This window comes from Scyliorhinus canicula, chromosome 29, assembly GCF_902713615.1.
Source record: "Scyliorhinus canicula chromosome 29, sScyCan1.1, whole genome shotgun sequence".
Lineage (NCBI taxonomy): Eukaryota > Metazoa > Chordata > Chondrichthyes > Carcharhiniformes > Scyliorhinidae > Scyliorhinus > Scyliorhinus canicula.
The window spans coordinates 13549041-13573561 of NC_052174.1; the positions used below are offsets into that span (position 1 = coordinate 13549041).

Below are 24521 nucleotides of genomic sequence, written 5' to 3' on the forward strand. Positions count from 1 at the left end.
TAAGCATCAAATTGCTCATATTTGTATCCTAAATACTATTTTCTGAAAAGAAATGATGAAATGGCACTTGAATTAATAAATAGTAACTGTTTCTACAATCTCCCTGGGACCCTGAGCTGTGAAACAATAGTGCTAACCACTGTGCTACCATTGCTGTTCACAATCTCCCTGTGGAGCCTGTTCCATGATTGACAACTGGCGAACTAAAATTTCTGCTGATAACTTTTCAGTTTACCCTCCTTTCAAACAGAGGCATATCCTCTGTTTTAAGTATTGGGACAAAGCTGAAACAGCTTACCATGGTCTAAATTGTCTATTGCCTTGAGAATCTGAAAAATAGCAATTAGACCAACATTCAATATTTTCATTGTACGCTGTGTGCAATTTTCCTCCTAATCCAATTGCTCCATCACTTTGGTTTATCCCTTCTGTACAGCAGTATCCATTATGGCACACGGTATGCTAATAGCATCATGACAATGTTGTAATGGGTAAACACACCTGGGTGTATGTAACCTGTGCCTCTCTGGATGGTTCGGTATTTCAACAGGGCTGCAGGCAGTTTTAGGTCTCAAACCTATTTAACGAATTGGAGAATTTTCCCAAGGTGTCTCCTTGAGCTAGAGCCCGACCAATCAGGGAAGGTAGGCAGGCTGACACATCCACCCTGTTGAAGGGTTCCTAGTTAAAGCATTACAAGGCTCAAGTGTTAAAGCTGATCTTCATTAGACATCCCCATCAGTTCGTCCACAAACGTTGTTCATCCATCCTCTGTACACACGTATTGTGATCTGCTTTCTCTTCTTGCAGCAGAAGAGAGCACAGAGCTTGGTGAAAGGCAGAGGCTGGCAAGGTGGTCAAGGAGGAGTGTGGTTTGGTGGGACAGCAGAGAATTTTGATTGTGGCCATCAGCAAAAGCCTTCTGGCTCCAACAATATACCACTCTGGAATTCTCCATTTCAAGGTTATGTGCTGACGCCGGGACTGAATCGTGTGCGTTCTACTGTCCCAAAAATGGTGCCAGTCCCAGAGCAACTTCAGCACATCCTAATAGGCGAGCATTGGCACCACGTGGAACTGTGCAATTCCAACAAACGCTGGCATGTGAATTACTGGGGTTGGGATTGACAAGGCTGGGGTGGAATGTGCACAGTGGATAGCACTGGGACTGCGGGCGCTGAGGGTCCCAGGTTCAAATCCCGGCCCTGGGTCACTGTCTGTGTGGAGTTTGCACATTCTCCCCGTGTCTGCGTGGGTTTTCACCCCCACAACCCAAAGATGTGCAGGTTAGGTGGATTGGCCAGGCTAATTGCCCCTTAATTGGAAACAAGAATTGGGTACTCTAAATATATTTTTAAAAGGGATTGACAAGCTGCAGCGGCATATAAGCACTCCACTCCCACACACTCTCAAGTGGCATAGTGGTATTGTCGCGGACTAGTAATCCAGAGACCTCTCTCGGGACCCGGATCAATCCCACCATGGCAGATAGTGAAATTAGAATTAAATTATAAAATCTGGAATTAAAGTCTAAAGATGACATGAAATCATTGTCAATTGCCGTAATAATCCATCTGGTTCACTAATTGCCGATTGAGGGAAGGAAATCTGTCATCCTACCCGGTCTGGCCTACATGTGACTCCAGACCCACAGAAATGTGGTTGACTCTAAATACCTCAGGAATGGGCAATAAATACTGGTCCAGCCAACGCCGCCCACATCCCAGGAACGAGTGAAAAAAAAACTTACAGTGCCTGCAGGTGCAGTGGGAGGAGTCTAACTGCTGCAGTGGCAGGAGGCCGTGCCCACCATGCGTGCTACCCAGGCCAATATCACATGGGTGGCGTCCACGGTGGAAGCCTTGAGTGCGACGGTATGAAGGTGGTAGGCCATGGGTCAGGATGCCCAAGGCCTGAGGCACCAGTTTGCGGGCGGTGGCTGAGGCACAGGGTAGGGTGGCCAATTCACAGGCAGCCATGTACATGTACCAAGGCTACATGGACAATGCTACGGCACTTCAGAGCTTGGCCCATGCACTTGGCGCAGTCTTCGATAACATTGGCCTGGTGCTGGCTAACCTGAAGCTGGGCACAGAGTGACGCGGTACGTCCTTGAGTGATGTGGTGCAGTCCCATGGCCGCTGAGCATTGAAACACTGGTTGAGATGAGAGCAGGCCTCCAGGACTGGCAGCGCCAGTTACGGCGGAGCCCCTGGTGAGGCCTGGAAACATCTCACCACCTCTGCATCTCCCCCCCCCCCCACTCCCCACCTGTCCCTGGTGCACTCCAGTGGGCAGCCAGGGTGGCACCATGCCCCATGTGACCCCTGGAAGACGGCTGGGCCCATCCGAGGGCACCAGTGTTCCAGGGGGACAGCTGCCAAAGGATCCAGGTGTACACAGGAGTGGAGATGGCAAACTGGTCACACCCTCCCTTCTGAGTGACCAACCAGACGGAGCGTTAGGCACGTGAGGTTGGGAAAGTTAGGCACACCAGTTAAGTTGGCATGGAGTTGAAGGCACAATACTTGTCTACTACTCATAATAAAACAACAATCCACAATGTTCCAAACCGGACCTACAGTGCTTCTGTTCTGAAGGGTGTGAGGGAATAAGCTCGGCTAGGCTGGATACAGAGGCTGTGCCGGGTACAGAGGGGAGGAGCGTGGGAGTCGCATGCTGGGTCACATGTCACATGCGGAGTCTGCACGTGTCTCCCGTGTCTGCATGGGTTTCCTCCGGATGCTCCGGTTTCCTCCCCAGTCCAAGACGTGCAGGTTAGGTGGATTGGCCATGCTAATTGCCCTTAGTGACCAAAAAGGTTAGGAGAGGTTACTGGGTTACGGGAATAGGGTGGAAGTGAGGGCTTAAGTGAGTCGGTTGCAGTCTTGATGGGCCGAATGGCTGCCTTCTGCACTGTATGTTCTGTGTGTGGACACGGTCATTGGAGGATGGGTCAGGGCCAGAGCCCCCAGGGTTGTCAGAGGCCACCCCTGGTATCGTCCTGGAGATGGCAGGGAACAGGGTTAGATATCCGGCACTCCATGTGGTACAGCCTTGCTGGTGCATGACCCACCACCACACACTGCCCTGGTACCCACCTCTGCCCCCCCTCCCTCCTGCCTCCCCCCAACCCAGAACCCGTCCACATACCCGCCACTCCAGAGGTTCGATGAGACAATGAGATGGAACGGCCAGCATGCATGCAGGATAACGCGGACGGTGGAAAGCGCTACCGAGGGCAGGAGTCAAAAGTCGTGGAATCCAGAGCGTGTCGTCATCATCCTCCATCCCGTGCACCACTAATCCTGCCAACCCAGGGCCTGCACCTGGAGTGAAGCAAGTAGAAAGCATAGAGGGGGTTTGAGGTGCGGGGGGAAGGGGGGTTGCTGTGTGTTTTGTCTGCGGGGGTGTGTGGATGGGACATGACATGCGAACTGCCACGGGCCAGGCCGCTTAGACGGAAAACCTGGTGGCGATTAGATTGCCCCATGCGTGGCGGCGTGACGCACACGTTTTACAGCCTCGTGTGAGTGTCCGAGCCCCATGCCCTGTGCATCCTGTCCCTTCTCCACATCGTCCTGGCATCCATCCTCCTCCTCAGCACCATCGAGTACGCCAGGATGAAGGCATTATGAAAGCTGCCTGGATATCAGACGCCAATGTGCATGATGTGCAGCTCATGGTCACACACCAACCAGACCTTCATGGAGTGGTTCTTGCGGTTTATGAAGTGAACTCCCTCATGTGGTGGTCCTTGTAGGGGGACATGTGTCTTGTCGATCACCCCCTGGACCTGGGGCATCCGGGCAATGGCGGCAAACCCCGCTGCCCAGGCAACCTGGTGGGCTCACTCCATATTCAGATTGATGTATTGCGGCGCATGTCTCCCCTCTGTGGAAATGTGGCTGAGGAGAAAACATTTGGTTCTGCAGTGAGGAAGTGCGGGGTAGGTGAATTACTGCTTGATGAAGTACCAAGAGGTTGGTAATAACCTGTTGTGTAGTGGCAGCACTCTCTGGGAAAAGAAGTTCTTTGGCTGCAAAGGGGCCAAACCCGGCCTTGGAATGCACCCTGAGGAAAGCCGCGAGGGAGGAATAATGTTGGGCTCCTATCACAACATCAATTTCAGGGAATTTAACTCGCTGCATCAAACTTGTCTGGGAACGTTTCTTTCTTTATGTTTTTATTAATTCCGTGATTTTTGTTTTCAGTTTGTTTTTCAAGACCTATTCATTTTAAATTTACAGGTATTGCAACGACACAGAACCAGCGGTTTAGTATTTTAGATGGTTCTATTTTACTGTACCTTTTCCTGAGGTATTCTTTTGTGGTCTTTTTAAACCATGTCATGTAGACTGTTAGGGCCAAAAGGCACAGGAAAAGAAGAATCAATGTTGCTGATAAACCACCGATCAATCCATTCTTGTGAATTGCAATGGTACAGAAATCGCCCAAGTACCAGTAGCCGTCAGTCAAGTCACAGCTGGGAAAAGTTGAAGAAAAACAGTCACCATTACCAGCAGATCACCTTGCTCATGCAAAATCAGGGTGCTAAGGACAGGAGATTTAATCCATGTCACACATTAAGGGGAAATGTTATAACCCTCCAATAGTGTATTTGCAGGTAGGGTGGGTGTTGCAGGAGGATATTGTCATGGGAGCGTCCCTTTAAGAAATGTTTTTGTCTTATCACATGGCTTCAGTGATGTCATTGTGTGGGTGGAGCTGGGCTGTGGCCCTGGGTTTTTACTTTTGTTTTGGTTGGGTGCTGGGCTGTGGCTCTGAGGTTTACTTTCGCTTTGAGTTTGAACCGGTTTGTACAGCACAGGTTGAAAAAGAAGGTTCTTTTTTTCTGCATGTTAAAAGCTGTTTCCAGACTGCTGGTTAACTTGAAAAGAATAATTGTTTTCTGGAAAATTCAAATCTGCTGTTTTGAAAAAGAAACAAGTGTCAATAGCAGGTCTTGAGTGCTGCGCGCTGGGTCACACCTTTGAAAAGGGGTTTCTGGTTTATGGGATCTTTTTACTAAATTGGAACAGTTAAAGGGGGAAATTTATTAAGGGTTATACATAGCGTACTGTAGCTGTGTGGGGTATTTATTTGGTAGTTGATAAATGCTACTGTATGTGTTTATAAAAATGTTAACTAACCTCGTAGAATAGACTTTGTTTTTGATTAAAAGTGCTGAAGGCCTCTCTGTTGAATAACACCTGAAGACAGGGTCTTGGGCTCATCGTAACCAAAATCAATAAACAGTTGTAGGTCAGGTGAACTAAATGATATACTTTGGAGTTTTTTAAACCCTGGCCAATAACAATATTTGAAAAGGACGGGTAGCTGGGTGATGTTTCACCCGCCCAAAAGTGTCGTCCAGAATCAAAGTTTTAGATCTGTTCTCTGTCCACATATGCTTTCAGACCTGCTGAGATTGTGCAGCATTTTCTGTTTTTGCTTCCTTTCCACCCTGGCCATACCCTTCATAATCTGATACACCTCAGTCAGGTTCCCCCCTCAGCCTTTTCTGCTCTAAAGAAAACAACCTGAGGCTATCCAGCCTCTCTTCATAGCTCAAATGCTCCAGCCCAGCCAACACCCTGATGAATCTCCTCGGCACCCTTTCCAATGCAACCACATCCTTTCCATAGTGAGGTGACCAGAACTGCAAACAATACTCCAGCTGTGACCAAACAAAAGTTTTGTAAAGCTCCAACATATCTCCCTGCCCTTATAATCTATGCCACGGCTGATAAAGGCAAGTATCCCGTATGCCTTCGTAACTACCTGATTAACCTGTTCAGCTGCCTTCAGGGACCTGTAGACAAGTACTCCAATATGCCTCTGTTCCTCTGAGCTTCCGAGTGTCCATTCATTGAGTATTCAAATGTCTTGTAACTCCTTCTGAAGTGCAGCACCTCACACTTTTCAAAGTTAAATTCCATCTGCCACAGATATGCCTCTAACCAACCCATCTATATCTTCATGCAACCTAAGACCTCGCTATTAACCACCCTGCCAATCTTCATGTCATTCACAAACGTACTTATCACCCCCACCGACCCCACATCCTCATATATTTTTCTATATACCAAAAGCAGTAAGGTATCTCGCACTGATCCCTGTGTAATGCCACTAGACACTGGCCTCCAGGCATGCAAACCGCCCTCTGTTTCCTACAACTAAACCAGTTTTGGATCCAACTTGCCAAGTTACCCTATATCCCATGTGCTTTTACTTTATAAGTCCATGTAGGACCTTGTCAAAAGCATTGCTGAAATCCATATAAACTACATCAGTAGCACTACCCTCGTCGATACATACCATGACTTCCTCAAACAATTCAATCAAATTCGTCAGTCGTGACCTCCCTCTGACAAAGCCATGCTGTCAACTCAAGACCAACTTACCCAGTATCCACCATGGACAAACCTCTGGAGGCATGTGGAGATAAAATTAACTCCTAAAATTCTAATACAATTCTCACTATAAAGACTTAACAGTGAAAAAAAGAACACTCATGAAAACAGCGAAGTTCCTCAAGTGGTTAATCTCTTCTAAAAACTTTATAGCTTTTGAAAGTCAGCCAAGCATTCACAATGATCAGCCCTTTGGGAAATGTCAACACATAATTGAATTGAAACCGCACAGACAAATGATTTACCAGCTGGCCTGTCAATCAGAGCAACGTTTTTTGTTTCCAGTCACTGACAGCTACAGCCAGTTGTTTTACAGTTTAACAGGCAGAGCTGTAGTAGCCTGGCCTCTTTAAAGAACAACAATCATCGCTCCCTGTGATGGGTCTGGAGCCTATGGGGTCACAAAACGCAACTGTAAGTTTCTCAGGAGTTTAGGTTAAATCTTGGCTGTTGGGGCTTGGTCAGAGTTAGCCTAGGAGCAGTGGGAACAAGAACTGTGTATTAGTTGTACTGTCCAGTGTATATAGTTTGCCCTAGTTCAATAAGCCTCCTTTGTGTTTCAACCCTGCCTCGCCGATCGTCTTGCAATATAATGACCATTTAAAACACTTCAGATCATGACAGTTAAAGAGATCTTCTTCAGTCTTACTAGCATTTGGGTCCACTATTTGTCATTCCACATTTTCCAGTCCCACATTTAAGAGAGTCGTTTCTAGCTTGGTGACAGATTGAAGCACAGATGGCCTTGTTATTGGTGAAAGTCAGTTTATAGTATTGCTTTAAATTGTCAGGGACCAGGGAGCCACAGACATCTGTTGGGAGTAAAAAGTAGAAGTTATTATCAATCATTAAAACAATACAAATCTTAGACCTGCACTCGCTCCCTGACAGCTGTTTCCAATATCAATTACCTCATCAATGTTTGTACAAAGTGAGGTAAAATCCTGACAATGGAATGCACGGTTTTGTAGATCGCAAGTGTGTGCGGACATCAAGCCAGATTGCTAGCAGAATCCCACCCTGGGCCATTTTTCTGGAGGTGGGATGGGTTTCAGCTGGGTAGCTACAGAATGGGAATTATAAACCAATTGGGGCTATAGTCAGAAGACAAGTAGAATTTTCCATTTGATATCCAGGTCGCCCGAGGCAGCGGGGCCTCAGCCAACTGCCTAGCGGTGCCACCAGCCCCTCCCACACACCCCCCACACCAGCAGCATACCGAGGGGGCCAGTGCCTCCAGACAGGTACTGGAGCCCTCCCCCAGGTATCCCCTCCACAATGGTAACCTGGCTGCTTAGTATAATCTTTTATTTAAAAGTTTAAAAGGTTGGTGCGGTGGAGCTGGGGCTCCATCTTTAGATGCCCTCTCTCTACCTCTCTCTTCCTTAACTTAAACAGGCTGGCAGGCATTCTGTTGGAGAATCACTTCCTGGTGATTGTTCCCTGCATGGGCTTGCGGCCTTATTTGACCTTGACCTGAGGGTGTTAAAGTCCAGCCCGAGATTTTAAATATTTAATGGAGATTTCAGGTCCTGTATGTACCTGTCACATTTAGAATCATGGAATTTTATATTACAGAAAGAGGCCATTGCCCACTCCTTTCCCTATAATTGTGCAACGTTTTCTTGTTCAGGTGGTTCTACAATTAATTTATAAAGTTATTCTTCAATCTGCGTCACGTGGTGCATCTCAGATTATAAAAGTGCAAAAAAATAAATTCTCCTCTCTCCCCTCAGGTCCCCTTGTCATTAATCTTAATTCTGCATCTTCCCCTTATTGATTTGTCCCCCGAATGGGAAAAGTATCCCCCAAAGTGCCAAAAGTATTAATAATATGAGTGCATTTCCACGTTTATATTCCCAACAGGTTGCTCTACCCAGCATTAATACTGCAGTAATAAATAACAAAATCATGCACCTCTTACCAGTTATTACTGCTTCCTGAACCGTTACTTGGGAACTGTCAAATGTGAATCCAGTGCAGTTACCTGGAGTTTAAAATACAAGATCATGTGAATCACTGCTTATCACAAAACATTAGAGTATGATTCATACTCTAACTGTGCTGGATTGGGAGTTTCCTGTTCTGATTTTGATTTGTATCAAGGAAAGGAATATTGGTGCTGGGGAATGAATCAGATGTGCTGTAATGAAACTTAGTGCCTACATAAATAAGAGACTTTCTGGAGCAGTTTCACGGAATGGTGTTGATCGAATCAGATACTAATTTCGTGAGTGGCAGCTCTGTCACTGATGGGCCATGGTTTTTAACCACAGACTTTCATATAGATACTAATTTCTCTATAACACATTAACTTTAATAACATGTATATATATCAATGATTTAGATGAGGGAACAAAATATCATATCTCCAAATTTGCACATGGTACCAGGTTGGGTGGAAGAGTGAGCTGTGAGGAGGATGCAGAGACCCTTCAGTGTGAGTTGGACAAATTGAGTAAGTTGGCAAATGAATGCAGATGCCGTATAATGTGGATAAATGTGAGGTTATCCACTTTGGTGGCAAAAACAAGATGACAGATTATAATCTGAATGGTCATAAATTTGGAGAGGCGAACGTGCAACAAGACCTGGGTGTCCTGGTCCACCAGTCGCTGAAAGTAAGCATGCAGATGCAGCAGGCAGTAAAGAAGGCAAATGGTTTGCTGGCCTTCATAGCCAGAGGTTTCGAGTACAGGAGCAGGGATGTCTTGCTACAATTATACAGTTCCTTGGTGAGACTCCACCTGGAATGCTGTGTGCAGTTTTGGTCTCCTTATCTCAGGAAGGATGTTCTTTCTAAAGCGAAAGCGCAGCGAAGATTTACCAGACTGATTCCTGGGATGGCAGGACTGATGTATGAGGGGAGATTGAATCAAACACTCCCAGGGCAGGTAAAGCACGGGGTTAGATACAGAGTAAAGCTCCCTCTACATTGTCCCCATCAATCACTCCCAGGACAGGTACAGCACGGGGTTAGATACAGAGTAAAGCTCCCTCTGCACTGTCCCCATCAAACACTCCCAGGACAGGTACAGCACGGCGTTAGATACAAAGTAAAGCTCCCTCTACACTGTCCCCATCAAACGCTCCCAGGACAGGTACAGCACGGGGTTAGATACAGAGTAAAGCTCCCTCTACACTGTCCCCATCAAACACTCCCAGGACAGGTACATCACGGGGTTAGATACAGAGTAAAGCTCCCTCTACACTGTCCCCATCAAACACTCCCAGGACGGGTACAGCACGGGGTTAGATACAGAGTAAAGCTCCCTCTACACTGTCCCCATCACACACTCCCAGGACAGGTACAGCACGGGGTTAGATACAGAGTAAAGCTCCCTCTACACTGTCCTCATCAAACACTCCCAGGGCACGTCTGATGAGCAATGACAGATATTTGTTTCATAAGACAGTGGTTTGCGCTTTTGTGTTAACTCAGTGTTAAACATTGCCGAATGTGGCTCAGGAGTCTAAAATCGGCATCACAGCCTCTGCTGCATTTGCTGCAGCTGAAGTCATTGAACTGAGAGGGTGCTGGACTCACTGAACCTGCTTTCGCGTGGCCGATTCAACACAGAATGGATACAGTATAGCTTCCTCTACACTATACCATAAAATGCTGCCAGAGCACACACAGCAGTTTAGATAGAAACGATCCTTATATACCTCCTGTTGAATTGGTGCAAGTTGTATTTTTCAGACTTTTTTCAATTTTTTTAACTGTCTCAGCAAGATAGTCTGGAGAAAACTCTTCTGAATCGGTTACGGTGATGATTACATCATGATCAACAATAATGCTGCCATTCCTATGGAGCAAAAATAAGGCACTTTAAACCTCCTGAAATTTCACTCCTGGCTTACAAACACTGAAGTACATAACTGTCAAAAAGCATCTCTTTTGCTGTATAATGGAGTGGAATGTTGGTTAAGATGAGGCTCTGATTGTTCTTCAAGAATACTGTAAGACCCTTGCTGTCAAGAAAACTGCAATCGAAGCTTAATATTTCCTCCATCAGCTCAATTTCAGTCCTGCATGTGAACGTCAGCCTTGATTTGGAACCAAATTTGATGGTCTGAATTCTTATCAGGAGGGAAAGGTTCCATACTTTCATCAAAATAACACCAGAGGCCAATTCTGGAAGTCCCACCCCTGAACTTGGCACCCACCATATTTCACCATCTGCCTCTAAAAGTTCAGCTGGCGTCGAACAGAAGCATTTTTTATTACTGGAATTTCCAAAACATGGCGCGTGCTATTTAAACATTTGAGGAATACGGCCGAACTTGGTGGAGTTCTTTGAAGAGGTCAGGTACCCCTTAGAGAGTGGTTAGGTACACCGATGGCAGAGGTAAGGCATCTCATTACAAGGGCACATGTGCCCTTTGGGACTGTTAAAAGTTGACATGAATATGTGTAAAATGTGGATAAGCTCTGTGGGACTGTCGAGGAGAATACTGAGATACAGGTGACTAGACTAGAAGGGCTTGAGATTCATAAGGAGGAGGTATTAGCGATTCTGGAAAGTGTTAAAATAGATAAGTCCCCTGGGCTGGATGGAATTTATCCTAGGATTCTCTGGGAAGCTAGGGAGGAGATTGCTGAGCCTTTAGCTTTGATCTTTAAGTCATCTTTGTCTACCGGAATAGTGCCAGAAGACTGGAGGATAGCAAATGTTGTCCCCTTGTTCAAGAAGGGGAGTAGAGCCAACCCCGGTAACTATAGACCAGTGAGCCGTACTTCTGTTGTGGGCAAAGTATTAGAAAGGTTTATAAGAGATAGGATGTATAATCATCTGGAAAGGAATAATTTGATTAGAGATAGTCAACATGGTTTTGTGAAGGGTAGGTCGTGCTTCACAAACCTTATTGAGTTCTTTGAGAAAATGACAAAACAGGTGGATGAGGGTAAAGCAGTTGATGTGGTGTATATGGATTTCAGTCAAGCGTTTGATAAGGTTCGCCACGGTAGGCTATTGCAGAAAATACAGAGGCATGGGATTCAGGGTGATTTAGCAGTTTGGATCAGAAATTGGCTAGCTGGAAGAAGACAAAGGGTGGTGGTTGATGGGAAATGTTCAGACTGGAGTCCAGTTACTAGTGGTGTACCACAAGGATCTGTTTTGGGGCCACTGCTGTTTGTCATTTTTATAAATGACCTGGAGGAGGGCATGGAAGGATTGGTGTTTAAATTTGCAGATGACACTAAAGTCGGTGGACTTGTGGACAGTGCTGAAGGATGTTACAAGTTATAGAGGGACATAGATAAGCTGTAGAGCTGGGCTGACAGGTGGCAAATGGAGTTTAATGCAGAAAAGTGTGAGGTGATTCATTTTGGAAGGAATAACAGGAAGGCAGAGTACTAGGCTAACCAGGGGCTGGTTTAGCTCACTGGGCTAAATCGCTGGCTTTTAAAGCAGGCCAGCAGCACGGTTCGATTCCCGTACCAGCCTCCCCGGACAGGCGCCGGAATGTGGCGACTAGGGGCTTTTCACAGTAACTTCATTGAAGCCTACTCGTGACAATAAGCGATTTTCATTTCATTTCATTTCATAATGGTAAGATTCTTGGTAGTGTGGATGAGCAGAAAGATCTCGGTGTCCATGTCCATAGACCCCTGAAAGTTGCCACCCAGGTTGAGAGGGTTGTTAAGAAGGCGTACGGTGTGTTAGTTTTTATTGGAAGAGGAATTGAGTTTCGGAGCCATGAGGTCATGTTGCAGTTGTACAAAACTCTGGTGCGGCCGCATTTGGAGTATTGCGTGCAGTTTTGGTCGCTGCATTATAGGAAGGATGTGGAAGCATTGGAAAAGGTGCAGAGGAGATTTACCAGGATGTTGCCTGGTATGGAGGGAAAATCTTATGAGGAAAGGCTGAGGGACTTAAGGCTGTTTTCGTTAGAAGAAGGTTAAGAGGAGACTTAATTGAGGCATACAAGATGATCAGAGGATTAGATAGGGTGGACAGTGAGAGCCTTTTTCCTCGGATGGTGATGTCTAGCATGAGGGGACATAGCTTTAAATTGAGGGGCGATAGATATAGGACAGATGTCAGAGGTAGGTTCTTTACTCAGAGAGTAATAAGGGGTGGAATGCCCTGCCTGCAACAGTAGTGGACTCGCCAACACTAAGGGCATTCAAATGGTCATTGGATAGATATATGGACGATAAGTGAATAGTGTAGATGGGCTTTAGAGGGGTTAAACAGGTCGATGCAACATCGAGGGCCGAAGGGCCTGTACTGCGCTGTAATGTTCTATGTTCTGTCAAGTTGCCGAGTCATCTAAATCCCCAAGCCTCTTAAAATTTTTGAAAGGAACCATTCAGCCTACAGTTTAAAAAAAAGGGTGCTTGCTATTTTACTGTTTGTCGACAGAAGAACCAGTGCTATTTGACTGCTTTCATAATCGATCATTGTCACCTTGGGGGTTCTGCAAGTTTAGAATCTTATAGCTCCAAGTGACTATAAAGACATTCGCTATCTTTGACGTGTAGCTATGAAACAAAATGTTTGTTTTTATAAGGGATTATGTGCTTGTAGGCATTTAGCAATGATGGGGCGAGATTCTCCGCAAATGCGGAGAATCGTAAAGGCTGCCGTGGGACAGACCCTGACCCATTGCAGCCTTTACGGCCACTTCCGGGGCCGATTCTCCCCCCGGGCGGGGCTAGGAGCGCGGCCCCATGCGTCACGAAGACTGACGCGGCCGATGACGTCAGCCGCGCATGCGTAGGTTGGACAACGCCAACCCGCGCATGCGCAGTTGCCGTCTTTCTCCTCAGCCGCCTGGCAAGATGTGGCGGCTTGATCTTGCCGGGTGGCGGAGGGGAAAGAGTGCGTCTGTTTTGGACGCTGGCCCAACGATCGGTGGGCACCGATCGCGGGCCTGTCCCCTCCCGAGCACAGTCGTGGTGTTCCCGTGCCAATTGGGCCTCTAGATGCCCCAAACGGGCATCTGACGCCCGTTTCACGACGGCAGCGAGCAGGTGTGTTTGCTGCTGTGTTGAAATGGGCGTGAATGCCCGGCCGCTCGGCCCATCGGCCTCGGAGAATCGCCGCTCGCCGTAAAAAACGGCGAGCGGTGATTCGTGGCGTGGTTCGGGCGTGGGGGGTGGGAGAATAGCGGGAGGGCGTGAAAAATGTCAGGAGGCCCTCCCGCTATTCCTCCACCCAGCGTGGGGGGCGGAGAATCGCGCCCATGGTCTGTTTTAATCTCGTGAAGCCTGCAATAGAAACTTTGAACGGTATTTTATTTCATCTCACCAAGGCTCCTGAAGTCTTCTATTGGTGGATACTGGGTGAGTTGGCAAGTAGGGTGTAAGGACAACAAAGGGTGGGTGGGGCTGTGTGAAAGATTCATGATAACACTGACTCGTTCCTTTCTTTTCTTTTCCTGATACCAGTAATGACAATGTGTAGTTTGTGATTAAGAGTTTTTTGAAGCACCCAGGGAGCTACAAACTGAAACAATGTTACCTTATGCTTGTAATCTCCACTCCTTTGTATCCATCTACGTCGTCGTAAATAATGTCCATCTTGAAAAGTGAGAGAGAAAAAGAATCAGAGGATTGTGAATGTTCCTGTATTTAAATGTTTCAACAAATCAGAGTCAAGATAATGCAATGGCTGCTCAGAATTTGTCAGGTGAATTAATATTTTTTCCCAACCCCCCAGAAAAACTTCCATCTATGTGGGCATTCTGGGCAATGCTCTCACCCCCACCACCTCATGCCCTCCTCATTGTGTCATGCTCAGTACTTCCATGAGGGTCTTGGATATTATGGACTATAATATCATACTTTGTGAAACAAACCTTTTAAGATGGCTGTAATTTAACTGGTAACCGTGGGCATTTAAACTGTGGACACTAATGAATTATGTGGCCAGTATTCAGTTAAACGTAGTCCTGAATAAAGGCACTATGCAGTCAGCTGAAAAGTTTGAACTCTGTTTAAGGATGACTCAGGCTTTGAAGAGTATGGGATCTCTCGATTGTTAGTCTCCAAGTGCCATAGTCAACAATGGAGAATATGTGTGCTCAAGGCAGGACAGAGATAGGAGTGAATGACCATTCGCAACTGCCAATGCATTGTGGTGATCTGGACCCTGGAAGTGTTAATCCTGCAGTCATGTGACTAAAACTAGCTTTCAGGGATGCCTTATAATACAAAATGTATTATGGGCCAGGGTTTAGAGAACACCAAAGTATATCCTGGAGTTCACCTGACCCACAACTTTGAATAGATTTTGGTTATGGGGAGCACAAGGGCCCGCTTTACAGATGTGATGCAATAGAGAGCTAAAAGTATTTTTAAACAAAACCAATGTTTATTCTATGAATCCAGTTAATATTTTATAAACCCACAGTAAATATTTTACCAACTACCAACATTAACTCCCCCAAAAAGATACAGTACTCTGTAGGTAACCCTTAGTAACTTTCCTAACAACATCCATAACACTTTTTAACAAAGACAGTTGGTTTGAATTCTCTACAGAAACAGGAATTACTTTGAAATCACCAAGTGATCTGAAATCATCCTTTAGATTGCAGAGAGAGAGATCAATACTCATCTGCTGGGTTTGAATGCAGCTCTCCAACTGAAAATGGAACTAAAACACAGAGCCAAAAAGAGCTTCCAGCTCAAAACGAAAATAAACAGCAGAATCACATTCCAGCTCCACCCACACAATGACATCAGTGCAGCCATTTGGTAAAACACACTTTTCTTAAAGGGACTCTCACATGACACTGACAAAGCAAATCCAGCAGATAAATATCTGAAACACCAAAAACAGCTGAACCATCATAACTGAATGCTTTCCAATGCTGCCAAAGTATTGTATTTAATTCGGCTTAAATGTACACCCGAGAATTAATCTCCTGTTTTTGTATCCAAGAGATTTCACAGTGCCATGAGACCCCTTAGTTTCTAAAAGACCTTCACTCCAACTAAACTATCAACTTAACTAAGAATACATCAGGTCTGGATTGACATAGATACCGAGTTATAAATTACATTCTCATAATTATGGCTTTAGTATCTTTAGTATGTGATACTGTGGGTGAGGCGGATTATTGTGATTTTACACTATAAGCATCCAGAGCAAGTGTGTGATAATAAATAACCTTCTTTATTTAAAAAAATCAAAAAGCCATCTGCTGGAATTTATTTTACAATCGGGAAAATCACTGTGAGGGTAAGGAAATACAGACACGTGACATAAAAAAAATTTTGATTGGAGGGGACGACATCAATTCTGTTCATAACAATAGTCTCCTGAATTTCTTTTTTTTTTTTTAATTTACACATTTAATTTCTCATGGAGACCTACAATAAACCACTCAAGGACCTGCTTTGTCCAGATTTTAGATCAACATTTCTTTGGAAACGCAATTTGTTTAAAAAAAAAATATCTTCATTGTGGTTACCACTGAACACTGTTAATAATTATCAAATGCCTCGTTTAAAAAAAAAACCCCAAGAAGCTATTGTTGCAGGACGTGCCATATCAGCAGGTGGCGACGTCCTCCTTTCGGGGAAGAAGAAGGCCCCGTTCAGAGAACCTGCATTGATTTGCGACCGCCTGCCTCTGCTCCCACCGAGGAGACGCCTCGTCTCCTGAATTTCTGAGGGAACCACTGTGAGAAGATCCCGCCTGTACCATTTTCACCCAGCTACACTCAAGATAGGTGACATTTGGGACAGGAATAATGCCAATGAAATGGAGGGTGGCATACGTTCGAAATGGGTGAAAGCGATAGCAGTTTACCTTGGTTGTGAGTACTTTTGAGTCCATAATACATTTGACCATTTCAATGAATCAGTGCAGAAGGCGGCCCATTTGGCCCATCGAGTCAGCACTGACCCTCCGAATGAGCACTGTACCAGTCATACACCAGTATATCATGCTGAAGACTCACACACACTGATGGACACACAGTAGGAACAATCAACACGCACAACACCTCAGCTGATCACCAGTTAGAGCACACTCACTATGAAGACAGAGGGCATCAGTTTTCCCGCTCATTCGGGATGCAGCCTCTCAGAAGGACAGAGCTTACAGCACAGATCTTCACCATGTGCTGAGTGCATAGACTGGTTAGGATAGGCATAGGTCTTTAGTTTAATCTAACATCGTGTTAACCCACAGTGAAAGTATGTTCAACAGTTTTTAGCTTAATAAAATAGTGTTGTACTATTTTAAGCGTTGGTAGCCTGTATGTGTTCCACGGATCCAGAGCACCCAACACATCAATACCCAGGTAAATTCAATGAAAAGCTATAAGGTCCACTTCCTCACCCATCCCACCCTGCCTTCATAACCTACCCTGGACATCCCTGGTGACTATGAGGCAATTTATCATGGCCAGTCCACCTAGCCTGCACATCTTTGGACTGTGGGAGGAAACCGGAGCACCCGGAGGAAACCCACGCAGACACGGGAAGAACGTGCAAACTCCACACCGACAGTCATCCAAGGCTGGAATTGAACCCAGGTCCCTGGTGTGTGATGCAGCAGTGCTAACCACTGTGCCACCATGTATGAGTTAGTTTAGAAGAACACCTTGAATTTGGTCTGATTCACTGAACTTTTATAAACTATTTTTTTTCCCACAAAAAAACTATGCACAGGAATGGGTTGGATGTTTTATCTATAGACATTCAGAAGACCACCTGAGAGATTTCAGTGCAGGTTAAGATCAATGATATTAACATAAATAGAACTACATTGGTGAAGCGATGTATTGAGTCTAAAAATGTATGTCTATTTCTTTTCATGAAAAATATTTGAAGCGAGGCACAAAATGAATAATATTAGAATATGATGAATGCAAATTAGTAACAACAGGAAAATGAATGACAGGTTTAGATCGGTTAGTGGATAGATGGATAGTTGGCAACTAACATTCAATGTAGCGAAATGTGAATTGGCACATCTTGTTGAAAGAGAAAGGTGGGATTTTCCAGTCCGGCCGAAGGCGGACACCCTCAGTGGGATTCATGAACCATGCAAAACACCGTAGACATTGGCGGAATTGGAAGACCCCACTGGCGGCCAATGAGGAGCTGCCTGCGTCGCTAGAAAATATGCAATGAGGAACTCACTGTACTGGGAGAATTACGGCAGAAAAGGCATTGAAAATTGTGGTTGTATAATGCCGATGAATGTGAAAGCAAGGAAGTAATGTTGAATTGATGCAAGATCACAGTTGGAGTTCTGGGGACCAACCTGTTGTTCAAAGTCACGTGAAAACGTTTTGAATGCATCAGATGTGTTGTCCTTCAGGTTGTCAGAATACTTTTGACTTGTTATTCGAACAGAAACATTGACAGTGGCTTCAACATTTTCTGTAAAACATCACAGTACAGTGTCATTAATCAGGCAAAATCTTACCTGAGATGGGTGATCAGGAGAATATTTTTTGTCGCAGCGAGTTGTTATGGCTTGGAGAGCACAGGCAGATAGGATGATGGAAACTGGTTATTTAGTAACTTGAGATTTGGATATATTGTTGATTTTTTCAAAAAAATGTAGGGCTATCAGGTAAAGAATGAGGGATTGGTTATATCTTACAATGAGATAGCACATGCATGATGGAACAAATGGTTCCATCAGTTAGATTCTTTCAATTCTCATACATTTCCGGCAGTATAAATGACTTGTACACTGACAGAAAGGATACTCAATCCATGATTCATTCTGAAAGTCCACCAGGTATTGTACTTTGAACATTCTCTTGAAACTTGTTCGTCGGAGAGATGAAGGAATTTTGACATATGCTTGGTTCTCCCCACCCCTCCACTTCACAGCTCCTGATTGGGAAGATTTGTTTATGAAAATTCAAATTTACCATGAGCTCAATTTGTTTCCCTCCAGATTGATATTAATGTTGAGTTGCACCAAACAGCCTTGCAATATGAAAGTTAGTTGGAATGTAATTGATGCGACCATCAATTCACTCAAGACATGAGTAGAAGTAAACCGTGGCTTTAATCAACTGAGAACAGTGCCTGCTTGCAACTGAACCAATATTGAGAACAGCCTACAGGTCGACTGCTCTTTATACCTTCCTTCAAGGGGAGGATCCATGGGCGGAACCCATACATGCGGCAACATGTTCCCTATGGATAATGCCATACAATGGCCCTTACAAGAAGTCCACAAGGGCAACACCATAGCACAGATACAAATACAAGGGCAACAGCACAGATACAAATACACTGGTGGATTATTGGTATAATACATTCACCACATTCACCCCCTGTTAAAAAAAATGAAGTCCGGCGGGGGTGACGGGTTCATAAGTTCAGCCGGTCCGGCGCATGGATTGTGCGCTGTGACCGCGGAAGCTCTGGCATTGTTACTGGCCCAGGTGTCAAACTTGTCCGTGATGACATCGGTAGTGAGGGCGCCGGTGCGGGTACAGACGTGGACTCCGGGAGCGTCTCTTCTGGAGCTCCATTCCTGTGGATTGGTGAAGGTGGGATGGCGGGCAGGAGGGAGCACGGCAGCCATATAGGGGCGGGGGCGCTGGTCATGGTAGGTTGGGCGGGATATGGTGGAGGGGCGGTGGTGGTGGAACCGGCGGGCGCCAGGTCCCAGAGGGAGACCGTATCCTGTCGGCCATCGGGGTGTTCGATATAATCGTACTGGGGGTTGGAGTGTAGGAGCTGGACCCTCTCTACCAGAGGATCGGACTTATGGCTCCTGACGTGCTTTCTGAGTAGGACTGGCCCCGGGTGTCTTCAGCCAGGATGGAAGCGAGGCCCTTGAAATGAAAATGAAAATCGCTTATTGTCACGAGTAGGCTTCAATGAAGTTACTGTGAAAAGCCCCTAGTCGCCACATCCCGGCACCTGTCCGGGGAGGCTGGTACGGGAATCGAACCGTGCTGCTGGCCTGCTTGGTCTGCTTTAAAAGCCAGTGATTTAGCCTGGTGGATCTAGGGAAAACAAATAGGCAGTCATGAGCGGTCTCATTTGTGGCCGTGCAAAGTAGGGACCTAATAGAGTGGAGCGCATCGGGGAGGACCTCTGCCAGTGAGAAACTGGGAGATTCCTGGACCGCAGGGTCAGTAGTGTCATAATATACACCAGTATATCATGGTGCAGACATACACACTGATGGACATACACTAGGACCAATCAACATACAGAAACACCACAGCCAATCAGCAGTTAGAAGACACACGCTATAAAGACAGAGGACATCTCTTTTCCCGCTCTTTCTGGATGCTGCCTCTCAGAAGCACAAGAGCTTATCAAGTGCAGTACAGACTCTCACCACGTGCTGAGTGATTCAACTGGTTTGGACAGGCACAGGTCTCCAGTTAATCTAGCATCGTGTAAACTCACAGTTATAGTATGTCTAGCATTTTATAAGAGTTAATAAAATAGTGTTGAACCATCTTCAGTGTTGGTGGCATATGTCTGCTTCACGAATCCACAGTGCCCAACACTTCAACTGGACGGTTCTCCCTCTCCACCTGCCCGTTTCCCCTGGGATTATAACTGGCAGTCCTGCTCGAGGCGATGCCCTTACTGAGCAGGTACTGACGCAGTTCGTCTGTCATGAACGACAAGCCCCGGTCACAGTGGACATAATTGGGAAAACCAAACAGGGTGAAGACACTATGTAGGGCTTTAATGACGATGGACGTGGTCATGTCGGGGCAAGGGATTGCAAAGGGGAAGCGGGAGAACTCATCAATAATATTGAGGAAATATGTATTACGATTATTGGAGGGGAGGGGCCCTTTGAAATCGATACTGAGGCGCTCAAAGGGCCTGGATGCCTTTACCAGGTGGGCCTTATCTGGTCGAAAGAAGTGCGGCTTACACTCCGCACAGATCTGGCAGTCCCTGGTCATGGCTCTGACCTCCTCGGTGGAGTAGGGCAGGTTGCGGGCCTTGATAGAGTGGATAAGCCGGGTGACCCTCGGGTGGCAGAGGTCATCGTGGATAGCCCGTAGTCGGTCATCTTGCGCGTTGAGCTTCCCAGGACGATATACTATATCGTAATTATAGGTGGAGAGTTCGATCCTCCACCTCAAGATCTTATCGTTCTTGATTTTGCCCCGCTGCGTATTGTCGAACATGAAGGCTACCGATCGTTGGTTGGTGATGAGGGTAAACCTCCTACCAGCGAGGTAGTGCCTCCAGTGCCGTACGGCTTCCACGATGGCTTGGGCCTCCTTCTCGGAGGTGGTGAGGGTGCACGAAAAAAACGCTACCGGTCTGCCTGCTTGATTGAGGGTAGCGGCGAGAGCGACCTCTGATGCGTCGCTCTCCACCTGGAAGGGGATGGCCTCCTCCACCGCGTGCATCCCAGCTTTTGCGGTGTCCGCCTTGATGCAGCTGAAGGCCTGGCGGGCCTCAGTTGCCAGTGGGAAGGTGGTGGCCTTGATTAGTGGGCGGGCATAATATGAAAAGAACCCGAGGAACCTCTTCAGGCCCTTGGGACAGTGGGGAAGGGGAAGTTGCAGGGGGCGCATACGGTCAGGGTCGGATCCTAGAACCCCGTTTTCCATGACGCAGCCGAGGATGGCTAGTCTGGTTGTGCGGAAAACGCATTTCTCCTTGTTGCACATGTGGTTTAGGGTTTGGGCGGTTTGGAGAAACCTGGGGAGGTTGGCATTGTGGTCCTGCTGATCATGGCCGCAGATGGTGACATTGTCCAAGTACGGAAATGTGGCCCGCAGCCCGTACTGAAGAAGCGGTTTCACTACGTTCACTTTGATCATCTGTACTCTCCCCGCCAGGCAGACTGGGAGTGTGTTCCATTCCACCTTCAAGTCCTTTTTGACTTCCTCTGTCAGACTTCAGGTTCCATTTGTGGACCCCCGTCCAGTCATGAGCGATTTGGATCCCCAGGTAGTGGAATTTGCGTAGGGCTAGTTTAAGCGGCAGACCCACTAGTGCTGCCCTTCCCCCTTGCACGTTCAGTTTTGCTCATGTTGAGTTTGTAGCCCGGGAAGGCACTGAACTCTTTCATAGAAACTATGATTTCTTCCATGCTGCTTTGTGGGTCCGAGATCCAGAGGAGCAGGTCATCCACACTATGCTGTCTACCTCCTCTTTGGATCCCCCTCCAGTTCTTTGCTGTTCTTTTTTTTGTCAATGTTTTTTATTGGGGTTTTGAACAAGGTATAATTACCGTTATATACACAGAATAAGAAACATATATATACACATATTTAGAAGAGAAGGGCACACCCCAACATAAAATACAATAAAATATGAACTAGAATAACTGGTAGGGTATTGTGCACCAGCTCTACAGCGGCAGCTCTGTACACCTGGCAAAATTATTTACACCACGTAAGTGGGGGGGGGGGGATTGGGGAGGAAAATATACATTTGGGTGCCGGGGAGATAATTACAGTGTGCAATACTTGGCTGTGTTTTGTGTTGTTGTCTCCTGCTTCTCCCGGACGGGTCTCGCTGCTGTTCCACGCTCGCCTCCGCTTCTGCTGCTCTTCCAGTCCTCCATCTTTATTTTCCTCGTTCCTCGCACCTGGAGATGTCATGCACGTTTTGGCATCCCGTGCCTTCCTTCCGGCTCCCGTTTCCCCGCCCCCCCCCCGCCCCATCCCATTGGTTTTCCTCTCGTCCTCCCCCCCCCTCCACGGTTCACCTTTCTTTCCTCAGGTTTAGCTGTCTCCCCCCTCCCTCCCCCCGTGGTTCACCTTTCTTTCCTCAGCTTTAGCCGTCCCCCCCCCCCCCCCCCCCCCCCCCTCCCTCCCTCCCTCCCAGTCTATCTCTCCCTTTCATGCCTTGGCTACCTTCCCCTGATTCTTGACTAATTTCCCCTGATTCTTGGTTACCTGGCTATTCTTCCTCTTGTTCGTTGGCCACAATCAGGTCCCGGAACATTCGCGTGAATGGCTCCCACGTTCTGTGGAAGCCGTCGTCTGACCCTCGGATGGCGAATTTGATTTTCTCCATTTGGAGAAATTCCGAGAGGTCGGACAGCCAGTCTGCAGCTCTGGGTGGTGCTGCTGACCGCCAGCCAAATAGAATTCTACGGTTGGCGATCAGGGAGGCAAAGGCAAGGGCATCCGCCCTCCTCCCCAGGAATAGATCTGGCTGGTCCGAGACCCCGAAGACCGCCACTTTCGGGCATGGCTCCACTCTCACCCCCACTACTTTGGACATTGCCTCAAAGAAGGCTGTCCAGTACTCCACAAGTCTGGGGCAAGACCAGAACATGTGGGCGTGGTTGGCCGGGCCTCTTTGGCACCGTTCACATCTATCCTCCACCTCCGGGAAGAATCTACTCATATGGGTTCTTGTTAAGTGGGCTCTATGTACCACTTTTAGCTGCGTCAGACTGAGCCTTGCGCACGTGGAGGTGGAGTTGACTCTATGCAGTGCGTCGCTCCAGAGTCCCCACCCTATCTCAATCCCCAGGTCCTCCTCCCATTTCTTTCTTGTTGCGTCCAGTACGATGTCGATCCTTTCTGTCAGTCGGTCGTACATGTCACTACAGTTTCCCTTGTCTAGTATGCTTGAGTCCAGTAGTTCTTCCAGTAGTGTCTGTCGTGGCGGTTGTGGGTACGTCCTTGTCTCCTTTCGTAGGAAATTTTTAAGCTGCAGATACCTTAGCTCGTTCCCCCTGGCTAGCTGAAATTTCTCTGTCAGTTCGTCCAGTGTTGCGATCCTGCCGTCCGTGTATAGGTCCCTGACTGTCAGTGTCCCCCCGTCCTGCCTCCACCTTTTGAAGGTGGCGTCAGTCAGTGCTGGTGTGAACCTATGGTTGTTGCAGATGTCCGACATTTTGGTCAGGCCAAATTGCTGCCGCAGTTGGTTCCAGGATTGGAGGGTGGCTATCACCACCGGGCTGTTGGAGTGTTTTTTGGGTGGGGATGGGAGTGCTGCCGTGGCGAGGGCCCGGAGGGAGGTCCCCATGCAGGAGGCCTCCTCCGCGCGCACCCACTCGGCCTCTGGCTCTTGGATCCATCCCCTCCCACCCCCCACCCCATACGAACGCCATGATTAGTTTGTCCAGCGCTTTGAAAAAGGCCTTGGGGATCAGGATGGATCTAAACAGGAAGAGGAACCTGGGCAGTACGTTCATTTTGATCGTCTGGACTCTCCCCGCGAGGGAGAGTGGGAGTGTGTTCCATCTTTGCAGGTCCTTTTTTACTTCCTCCGTCAGACTGGTGAGGTTCCATTTGTGGATCCCTTTCCAGTCATGGGATATTTGGATCCCCAGGTAGCGTAATTTGTGTCGGCCTTGTTTAAACGGCAGCCCCTTTAGTGCTGCCCTCCCCCACTTACGGTTGTACTGGGAAGATCTCGCTTTTGCTCATGTTGAGTTTGTAGCCCGAGAAGGCTCCAAACTCTTTCAGGAGTGCAATGATTCCGCCCATGCTGCTCTGTGGGTCCGAAATGTAGAGGAGCAGGTCATCTGCATAGAGTGAGACTCTATGCTCTCTGCCTCCCCTTCGGATCCCCCTCCAGCTTTTTGCTGCCCTGAGCGCGATTGCTAGCGGTTCGATCGCTAGGGCGAACTGCAGCGGGGACAGTGGGCATCCTTGTCTGGTGCCCCTGTGCAGTTGGAAGTATTGGGAGTTGGTATTGTTGGTCCGTACGCTCGCCATGGGAGCGTTGTATAGGAGCTTTACCCAGGAGGTGAACCCTGTTCCAAGCCCGAACCGCTCCAGTACCTCTATGAGGTATTTCCATTCAACTCTGTCGAAGGCCTTTTCTGCGTCCAGGGAGACGATCACCTCTTATGTTCTCTCCCCGGAGGGGGTCATTATCATGTTCAGCAGGCGCCTGATGTTCGAGGTAAGCTGTCTACCTTTGACGAAGCCCGTCTGGTCCTCTGTGACCACCTCAGGTACACAGTCTTCTAGCCTTTTGGCTAAGATTTTGGCCAGTATTTTGGCGTCTGCGTTCAGCAGTGAAATGGGTCTGTATGACCCACATTCCGTTGGGTCTTTGTCTTTCTTTGGTATCAGCGAGATTGAGGCCTGTGCTAGCGTGGGTGGCAGTGTGCTCCTAGCTAGCGAGTCTGTGAACATCTCCCGCAGGTGCGGGGCCAGCGCTGTCGCAAATTTTTGTAGAAGTCCGCTGGGAATCCGTCCGGT

General features: G+C 47.3%; 1 protein-coding gene across 1 annotated transcript in view; it reads right to left on the reverse strand.

Moving 5' to 3' along the window:
* LOC119958325 (mucin-3B-like) overlaps window positions 1-24521 on the reverse strand; it is a 51173-nt gene that overhangs the window by 16998 nt on the left and 9654 nt on the right. The window contains exons 3-8 of the mRNA XM_038786764.1: window positions 17654-17772; window positions 13892-13950; window positions 10086-10225; window positions 8341-8403; window positions 7066-7228; window positions 4310-4486 (exon numbers count right to left, since the gene is read on the reverse strand). Coding sequence (XP_038642692.1) covers window positions 4310-4486; window positions 7066-7228; window positions 8341-8403; window positions 10086-10225; window positions 13892-13950; window positions 17654-17772 — 721 coding nt within the window. The remainder of the gene's footprint in view (window positions 1-4309; window positions 4487-7065; window positions 7229-8340; window positions 8404-10085; window positions 10226-13891; window positions 13951-17653; window positions 17773-24521) is intronic.